Below are 10,239 nucleotides of genomic sequence, written 5' to 3'. Positions count from 1 at the left end.
TATCGGTGCTGTAACGGAACACTCTCACATAGGCCATGTTCCCGGAGAGCGTGGCGACGGGACTGCGGGTTACGCAGTGTCGGCAATAAGTGCAAATATGCCTGTTATTTAGACGGATCCTTTGCACCAAGGTTAGGACTGCTGCAAGTGCCCACTGATGAGGACGAGAGGATGCAAAACAGGCATACGTATGGCGGCGGTCTGGCTGCCAAGGCGCGTACAACTCTGCAAATGAGCGAATATACACAATTAGTTCCGTGTGCACAATGAGGGAGCAATTACGTCTGATTTATGTTGAACTCTGCATAGAATACAATGGAGAACTGTCTCCAAACTTTGCTCAGAAGAGCAAATCTACAATAAAACCGTGGAGACCAATCGGATGTTTGCTTTTATTGCACAACAATGTGATGTGAATAGTAATAGGAGGGAAGTACGACACTAGCGGTTGTTACTGTCTGTAGAAACCAGATCATTTCTGCTATTCTCGGCCAGTCAGGTCGCTGTCTGTGCAATGAGAGCATCAGTCGCTGTTGTCAGTCATCGTTTTGGTTGCGGTTTGCTTGTAGTCTTATTTAATCCTGCTCGTGGGGCTGGGATTTTACTGCCGGTGACGGGTGGACGTTGCTTTGCTCCCGTAGGCCCTGTTTTTGTTACCGTTGATCCCCCGACTTTAAGTGCTGCTGGATAAAATAAAAAATGTAATAAAATAAACCATCATCACTGAGAACAGACCTACGATAAGGGTTATCCGGACCTCATATGGCTGCCTGTGATCAGAGAAACTAAAGTTGCTTACATGGTGATAAATCCCAGAATAACAGATTTAATTGATTTGTATGGGCATGCAAATACAGTTACCTGTTTACATATCGCACTGTGTATTTATATTACACTATGTACAGGAAATAGCTCACTAAACATAAAAGATTAGCCATTTTCTATTTGCAGACCTCTCCTATAATACATAGTTAATGTTCGTGATAAGAAGGGGTATCAGACTACATGGTGTTATATTACCACCATTATGTTACCTTATAGATAAGATTATTACAATCTAGTGTTGATGCCAAATTGTTACCTTTAAAGAAATAATGGAGACGTGGTCCTTAACGTCACAATATCGCGTTATCATTGTGACATAATGTTAACCGGCAAAGCTGCCATTATTATCATGATTAATGTTGAAAAGCAGGACACTAGTTTGCCATGTCCTACTTTATGATCATCCCTCAAAGAGCAGAGTTTCAGAACACACAAATTAAAGAATCATTTCAATATGTTCCTCTAAACACCAGAGTGTACAGGTCAGCAGTAACGTATCAGCCTATAGGAGGAGCTGGGAAGAGCAAGGATGATCCTTGCTCAGTATGGTGGTCCGTGCAAAGGCGTAGAACCAAATCCAGTGTTCATTGTGAATGTGGCCCACTGTGTGTAGGTGACAGGTACACGCAATAAGGAGACAAGTGACATAAGAGGAAGCATTTAGAGTACACTTACACTGTGAAGTTGCACTTTATGACAGTACTTTTACCTTGCGCTCCTTGCTGCGTTCTTTGAAGAGCCAGTGTCCTACGAGGGTTCATTTTGCACCCGTCTTTTCCCATGAGATGGGATTTCCAGGCCTAAAACAACATGAAAACACACTGCAGGGGCATATTCACACAACAGGTATATATCTTGGCATATAATGTGATCATGGATTGGGATCTCTCAAATCAAGACAAACTGCTTTCTGCACACAAAAGAGAGGGCCTTGGTTCTACAACTCCAAGTACATTAAAATATCTAGTCGTTTTATATTACAGCCCCAATAACACAATGGAGGGGTATCCAATTAGCCGAGGTAGATTACCACGGCTAATTACCTCGCCCGGGGCTATCCAATTAGCCCCGAAACCAGCACTTATCCGGCCTCCGGCAGGCAAAACCAAATCCCCGATAAGGTGGTGTTTTTCTCCCGATCGTGGCAGAGAAAATACATACAGTAGGTCTGCGACTTTTCGCGGAATCTCTGTATTTTTGTGAGAAAAACAGAAAATTTTCGGCCGTAATAAACGGGGTTTAATTGGATAGCACGATAAAAAAAAAAAAAATTGCAGAAAAATACCTGAACATCGAAAATGTTTTTTTACGACCAACATTTTTTCGGGGCTAATTGGATACCCCCCCATAGTGTGACATTTTATTAATATGCTCCCCTCACTATCCCCATTAAATACGCCTGGAGCAACCCCCGGGGCTTTTTGCAATACAGAACCAGCAAATCCCTTCTGTTTGGCGGCAGAGAATGTATGTTGGGGGGGGGGGGATGAGTTGTAGGACCAATCAGGAGCTCCAATATCTTGACCGATGCTTTTAACTGGTCCTGCGGCTCGCTATTTCTGAAATTACACTTAATAGAAAAGTGCAGCATTTCTTTTAATAACTAACATGCAGTGAAAATATACTGTACATAGTTTGGTGTGAGTGTCAAACTGGCCCTGGAAATAAAACTAGCCGCAGGCTGTAAAGTATGACCAATCAGGTGTCCATACAAGCTGCACTTCCACCGGCCAATAAGATCATTTCATACTTTAGTGAATGTAAATTGTAGTGTGTACGGCTGGCAGAAGCCATCGGCATGGCAACATATGGATATAGAACATTCTGATATCGATTGGGACTGGCAGAAAATGTGATCAGATGATTAATGGAGGTATCTGACCCTCCTCATATAATAACCACACAAACTGAGCCTTAGGATCTGACACAAGCACTGAACTGGCTGCATCATTCCAGTACTGTGGGACACTTGGGTGTGGGCACCTATAAAGCAGAATAACAAATACTTGTACAATTCTAGGAACCTTAAACTATGTGGAACCTTTACATGAACACTGACATTCTTCCTGGGCTCTACCTAAGGAAAAGGTTACATCTATATTTATCATTGTATTTCCAGGTACGGTTTGCTTTTCTCTGTAGATAAAAAGAATCACTACTGCTATTAGTAAACCACACAAGTTTGTAGGTCACTGTGGGGACAACCTCAGTGCAAAAGTATCTATATAATCTAAATGCTTATTGTGGTTGTACACCGCTCCCCACCGGCATGCATTCTGATCAACAGGGTTTTCCCTTTTGTCAGAAATACCACACATTGTGTTCTGTAACGGGATGAAGGAGTCTCCTTTCTTGCTAATTGAGTACTATTGTATTAGCCGTCAGACGTGCATTAAACTGCAGGTTGGGTTGTACTAACATGTTTCTCAGATAATCTGATTGTACAATGGGCAGCCATTGGGTGCGCCTTTACAATGCTAAATGTACTTCTATGAATGTCGTGTGTAGCATCTTGTGACTGATGAAGGGCAACATCTGAAATCGTTAAAAGCATTTTGCTGCTCTAGAATAGAAAACCAAGCAGTGCACTTCTATACCGTGACACCTTTCCCAGACCAGGCCGTACATCTAAGGACAATAGGCAAGAGAGACACTGCACACCTGGCAGCCCCCTCCCCTGCCATATCACTATTCTTCTTTTGTCTGCTGCCCCGGTCAGCGTTCTAATTTTAACATTAGTATAGTCACGATGATTTATCTTCTGTATCGTTATGTACCTTTTCATTATATAGAAAATGCGTCATTACAAATTGAATGCAAATAAAAAAACAACTTTGGCAAACTACAGGTGCAAGAAAATGATCTGTTCACATGGTAACATGGTTTGCTGTGCGAATATTTATCCAGAATATTTGTTTAATGTATTACGAATGGCATAGCTATTGCGATGTATTCTAGGAAATAACTTATTTTAATGATTCATTTTACGCTCTTTCAAACATATGTAACAAAATCTGCACAAAGAATACAACTTTGATATTTATTTAGTGCTATTTATTAGTACTTAATCATGTAACACATTTACCCTGCGCATTATAGAGAATATTCAATTCCCTGCCTCAGTGGTGCTTAAAATCAAAGGTAGGTGGTTCAAGATATTGATTAATAAAATCCAGTTTAAGCAATAAAAATGTTGACCCCTTGAAGCAAAATTTGTTTACAATCCAGTTACTTATATTTCTGTTACACACATTATTCAGATTACACTTATCACCTACCCATATTAGGAGGCAGCCATTTTGTTTCGCTCAATCAATATTCTTGACATTGTAGCCTATCCATTCACCAGAGACAAGCGACTCAGTGATGCTACCAGTGATAATCCTAAATTGCATTCTCACAAATATTGGTTCATCTCAGTGGGAGGGGGGCACAATTTTGTGTCTAATTGGTTTCTAGCACACTGATAGGCAACAAAATGGCTGCAAAATTCACACAATGAGGCTGATTTGGAGTTGGGGGCAAGGCAAAAAAAAAAAAAAGCAGCCAGTATTCACCCTGCATGAAATAAAAATGTATTGTACCCCTTGCATTGCAACATGGTTTGTTCCAGATCGAAAGTCATTTGCTTTTTTTTTTTTCTCCCAACTCAGAATTGGTCCTAGGCAGGGGCATGTTTATAACGGCTGCAGGGTGTGCAGGGCACACAGGCCCCTGAGTCCAGGGGTGGCCCGCACCGCACACCCTGCACCCATAAAACTCACCTCTCCGGAGTCCCACGTCGGCTCCGGTGTCACCGCCTGTAAAAACAGCTGGAAAATGGCCACAGCGGCCATTTTCCCATCGTTTGAGCATTTGCAGTACAGGGAAAATGGCTGCCACAGCCATTTTCCCGGTGACCTGTGCATGCGCTATAGACTCTGTGCACACTCTAGTGTCCAGAGTCAACAAGTGCGGCGCTGGCCGCGCAATGCTCATTGCGCAGCCGGCCGACGGAAGGAGAGGAGGGGGCCCGTGTCGGAGACTGCACATGGCCCCGTTCTCTCTAGAAACGCCCCTGATCCTAGAGGTAAATTTACTAATCTATTAAAATCAACCTTTAGTAATTTTACCTCCATAATGTCTGCAGGTAACAAGATCAATGCGAATTTGCAGGAAAATACTAATCTCTGTGCATTGTTTATGTAAACCTGCAGACCTGCTGTTTAAGTGTCCACTGATGTGTCCTCATGTGTCTATAGATAGGTAGGTGCTACGCTAATTAGTAACCTCTGTAATTTGCTAAAGCTGGAGCAAAAATCCATTGACACGTCTGTATATAAACAGAATACATTTAATTTAATATTATTATCTAAAATTTATAATGCGAATATAATATTCAATACACTTAAATCCTTTGTACCAGATCAAACATCCAAACAAAGGAAATGTATACACATGTATCTTAAAAAATATTGTTAATATCAAACCGCATATGTTTTTGTAAAAACTGTATTGTCTTATTATTGGACCATAGATTTTGTGGAGCCAGGTGAATTTGTAAATGGGTTGTTAGTCCAAAATCCAGCTCAAGTTATTATCATGTCCTGGAATCCAGTAATATTAAAAAAAATCCAAATCCTTAATTTATATAAAGAATAATGTAAGGATGCGACTTTGCTAATGTTGCCAATGTAAAAGATGTATCATCGGCTGCTCGCCGCTTTTACTATGAAGGAGTTGTGGATTGACTTACACTGTCCAACCTCGGCAGTTCTATCTAGCAAGCCTGCATGTAACCGGCCTCTCCCAGTAAGGGTACTACTCCACAAAGTAGATGGATGGTGTATGGACCCGTGGTTCACGTGCAAAGCTCCTTCCCGGACTCCTAATGCGGCAACAAGTCACTGCAAATGGTCACAATACTGGCATTATCGGATCCAATGAGCCAGCGGGCAGCTGATGGCCACCTGTGTTAGCTTCTCCCAGCTTGGTACAGTTCCTCTGTTGCTGCATTAGGAGTCCGGGAAGGAGCTTTGCACGTGGACCGCGGGTCCCTAGACCATCCAGCTGCACATCTGTGCTTTGTGGAGTAGCACGCTAATCCAACTAAAGCTGCCCATCCACTAGTCCAAGGGTCAGAGAATTTTTTTACCTTTTACCCCAAAATATATTTGATACGCCGACGTTACCCCCTTGATTTGAAAGGAAGGAAATCATATAGTAGTGCCCCCATATAATGCCCCTGTAGTAGTGCCCCCATATAATGCCCCTGTAGTGCCGCTTGTACAAAAAAAAAAAAAACACTTACCTTAATCCCCGCTCCTGCATCCGCTGCCGTCCTGTCCGCCCGGCTGCTCCTCGGAACCATGGGAGTGACGTCATGATGTGTCTCCCATAGTGCGCATGGAGAGAGGCAGAAGCTGGAGTTCAGAAGAGACTGTAATCGTGCTGTAATCGCGCAGTCATTTGTCAGTCTGTGATGAGCCTGCACTGAACGAGCAGTCGTTCAGTGTAGGAACATCAATCATCTGATAACATGACCAGCTTGTTTGCACGATGACAGATGTCTTTTAAAGACCAGCAGGATCGCGCATCGCTGGTCGTTTTAGACATTTTAGTGAACGATCTTGAAACGATTAATTAACGATTGTACGATAATGGCGTCGTTATCTTTCAATTGCTCAATTTAATAGCCTAGTGGATGGGCAGCATAACTCCCCACTCACCTGCACACAGTGATTAGACTTGTGCTGCAGCGGTTAATCCCTACCCTTGCTGGGAGAGGCCGGTTACATGCAGGCTGCATGATAGAACAGCCGAGGTTGGACAGTGTAAGTCAATCCACAACTCCTTCATGGTAAAAGCGGCGAGCAGCCGATGATACATCTTTTACATTAGCAAAGTCGCATCCTTACATTATTCTTTATATAAATTAAGGATTTCGATTTTTTTATATTACTGGATACCAGGACATAATAACTTGAGCTGGATTTCGGACTAACAACCCATTTTACAAATTCACCTGGCTCCATAAAATCTATGGTCCAATAATGAGATAATACAGTTTTTACAAAACATATGCTGTTTGATATGAACTTTATTTTTTAAGATACATGTGTATATATTTCCTTTGTTTGGATGTTTGATCTGGTATACAGGATATAAGTGTATTGAATATTATACTCGCATTATACATTTTATATAATATTAAATTACACTTACAGTCAGGTCCATAAATATTGGGACATTGACAGAATTTTCATATTTTGGCCTCTATTCACCACCACAATGGTTTTGAAATGAAACAAACAAGATGTGCTTTAACTGCAGACTTTCAGATTTAATTTGAGGGTAATTACATCCAAATCGGGTGAACGGTGTATGAATTACAACTGTTTCAATATGTGCCTCCCACTTTTTAAGGGGCCAAAAGTAATGGGATTATCAACTGAAAAGCTATTTCATGGACAGGTGTGAGCTATTCCCTCGTTATTTCATTATCAATTAAGCAGGTAAAAGGTCTGGAGTTGATTCTAGGTGTGACATTTGCATTTGGAATCCGTTGCTGTCAACTCTCAATATGAGATCCAAAGAGCTGTCACTATCAGTGAAGCAAGCCATCATTAGGCTGAAAAATCAAAACAAACCCATCAGAGAGATAGCAAAAACATTAGGTGTGGCCAAATCAACTGTTTGGAACATTCTTAAAAAGAAAGAACGCACCGGAGAGCTCAGCAACACCAAAAGACCCGGAAGACCACTGAAAACAACTGTGGTGGATGACAGAAGAATTATTTCCCTGGTGAAGAAAAACCCCTTCACAACAGTTGGCCAAATCAAGAACACTCTACAGGAGGTAGATATATATATGTGTCAAAGTCAACAATCAAGAGAAGACTTCACAAGAGTGAATATAGAGGGTTCACCACAAGATGTAAACCATTGGTGAGCCACAAAAACAGGAAGACCAGATTAGAGTTTGCCAAACAACATCTAAAAAAGCCATTACAGTTCTGGAACAACATCCTATGGACAGATGAGACAAAGATCAACTTGTGCCAGAGTGATGGGAAGAGAAGAGAAGGAAAGGAACTGCTCATGTACCAAAACATACCACCTCATCAGTGAAGCATGGTGGTGGTAGTGTCATGGCATGGGCATGTATGGCTGCCAATGGAACTGGTTCCCTTGTATTTATTGATGATGTGACTGCTGACAAAAGCAGCAGAATGAATTCTGAAGTGTTTTGGGCAATATTATATGCTCATATTCAGTCAAGTGCTTCAGAACTCATTGGACGGCGCTTCACAGTGCAGATGGACAATGACCCGAAGCATACTGCAAAAGCAACCAAAGAGTTTTTTAAGGCTAAAAAGTGGAATGTTATGCAATGGCCAAGTCAATCCCCCGACCTGAATCCGATTGAGCATGCATTTCACCTGATGAAGACAAAACTGAAGGGAAAATGCCCCAAGAACAAGCAGGAACTGAAGACATTTGCAGTAGAGGCCTGGCAGAGCATCACCAGGGATGAAACCCAGCGTCTGGTGATGTCTATGCGTTCCAGACTTCAGGCTGTAATTGCCTGCAAAGGATTTGCAACAAAGGATTAAAAAGTGAAAGTTAGATTTAGGATTGTTTAGTTTGTCCCATTACTTTTGGCCCCTTAAAAAGTGGGAGGCACATATAGAAACCGTTGTAATTTCTACACCGTTCACCTGATTTGGATGTAATTACCCTCAAATTAAATCTGAAAGTCTGCAGTTAAATCACATCTTGTTTGTTTCATTTCAAAATCATTGTGGTGGTGAATAGAGGCCAAAATATGAAAATTCTGTCAATGTCCCAATATTTATGGACCTGAATGTATATATACAGACGTGTCAATGGTTTTTTGCTTCAGCCTTACCAAATTATAGAGCAGCACCTACCTATATATATTGTCCATCGGTGCAAATCACCCTTTAGAGGAGAGATTTGCACACTTTGCTTTAGTGTACATCCACATGCATATCATAGTGCTTTGCAGCTTTATTACATTATACTAACGAGCGCCTGAATTGTGTTTCATCTACCCTCATACACAGTGGCGTAACTTCATCCCAGGTGCCCGGAGGCAAGATAAATGTTGATGCCCCCCCCAAACTAAAATGTACCACCCCCCAGCAGCCGCCACCCCCCTTATGCAGTTCCTTTTATATAATGCCCCCAGTAGTGGTGCCCCTATGTAGTGCTCCCCAGTAATGGTCCCCCTATGCAGTACATCCAGTAGTGAGCCCCCGGTAGTTGCCCCCAGTAGTGAGGCCCCCGTAGTTGCCCCCAGTAGTGAGGCCCCCGTAGTTGCCCCCAGTAGTGAGGCCCCCGTAGTTGCCCCCAGTAGTGAGGCCCCTGTAGTTAGGCCCCCGTAGTTGCCCCCAGTAGTGATGGCCCCCACCGCGCGCGGGCACACACACACGAAAAAAACAAACAAACAGACACTTACCTTTATCCCCGCTCCAGTGCTGCTGCCGTCCATCCCCGGCGTCCGCTCCTCGGCAATATGGGAGTGACGTCATTACGTCACTTCCATAGTGCACTGCGGGACCCGGAAGACGGCGCTCACTCCTGAGCTCGGTCCCCGGCGTCCGCTCCTCGGCATTATGGGAGTGACGTTATGACGTCACTCCCATAGTACACTGCAGGATCCGGAAGACGGAGGGAGCTCTGTCCTCCGGCTACCGCCGGGTGTTTGAATGGGAGCCGGGCGCCCGCTGGTAACACACTCAGCGGGCGCCCGGCAAATGGAGGGTGCAGGGGGTGCGACCGCACCCCTTGCACCCTCCGTAGTTACGCCAATGGAGGTGGAGCGCCGATCAGCGGCGCTCCTTCTCCATGCAGCTCCCGGGGACAATGGAGCCAGGTGCCCCCTTCAGGGCTGACGCCCGGTGGCAAATGACTCCATTGTCTCCGGGAGTTCCGCCACTGCTCATACATCTAGCCTCTATATGCCACACAGCGCGACTTGCCTGGCTTGAGTAAGCCGCCAGTTCCCGTGCTACTCTGCTAGCGTCGGGCGTCTTTTTTTTCCGACAAATTAGTCTAAGATGCAATGTGATGTGACTAGGATCCACCGGCAAACTGTGCTTATTAATGTGATATATGACACTGGTATATCTGTGTGCACCTGAGTCTGTATATGGGAGACTGTGCTGAGCAATGTGATATGTGACACCTGTATATCTGTGTGCTCCTGAGTCTGTATATGGGAGACTGTGCTGAGTAATGTGATATGTGACACCTGTATATCTGTGTGCTCCTGAGTCTGTATATGGGAGACTGTGCTGAGTAATGTGATATGTGACACCTGTATATCTGTGTGCACCTGAGTCTGTATATGGGAGACTGCGCTGAGTAATGTGATATGTGACACCTGTATATCTGTGTGCACCTGAG

At 43.5% G+C, this 10,239-nt stretch overlaps 1 protein-coding gene across 2 annotated transcripts in view; it reads right to left on the bottom strand.

The window, feature by feature from the left end:
- Positions 1-378: 378 nt before the first annotated feature.
- The window catches only part of LOC148474352 (centrosomal protein of 104 kDa-like), a 48,499-nt gene continuing 38,638 nt past the window's right edge, over positions 379-10,239 (bottom strand). Inside the window, exons 5-6 of one of the 2 annotated variants that reach the window (XM_088458738.1) lie at positions 1,535-1,625; positions 379-683 (exon numbers count right to left, since the gene is read on the bottom strand). In XM_088458738.1, the coding sequence (XP_088314864.1) occupies positions 541-683; positions 1,535-1,625 (234 nt within the window). In that variant the 3' untranslated portion in view covers positions 379-540. The remainder of the gene's footprint in view (positions 684-1,534; positions 1,626-10,239) is intronic. The other variant, XM_088458739.1, reaches the window with a different exon arrangement.

The sequence above is a fragment of the Taudactylus pleione genome, unplaced genomic scaffold (assembly GCF_031769625.1).
Source record: "Taudactylus pleione unplaced genomic scaffold, aTauple2 ptg000848l, whole genome shotgun sequence".
Taxonomy (NCBI): Eukaryota; Metazoa; Chordata; class Amphibia; order Anura; family Myobatrachidae; genus Taudactylus; species Taudactylus pleione.
The sequence above is the reverse complement of the archived record's forward strand: the minus strand, read 5'-3'. Positions and strand labels throughout refer to the sequence as shown.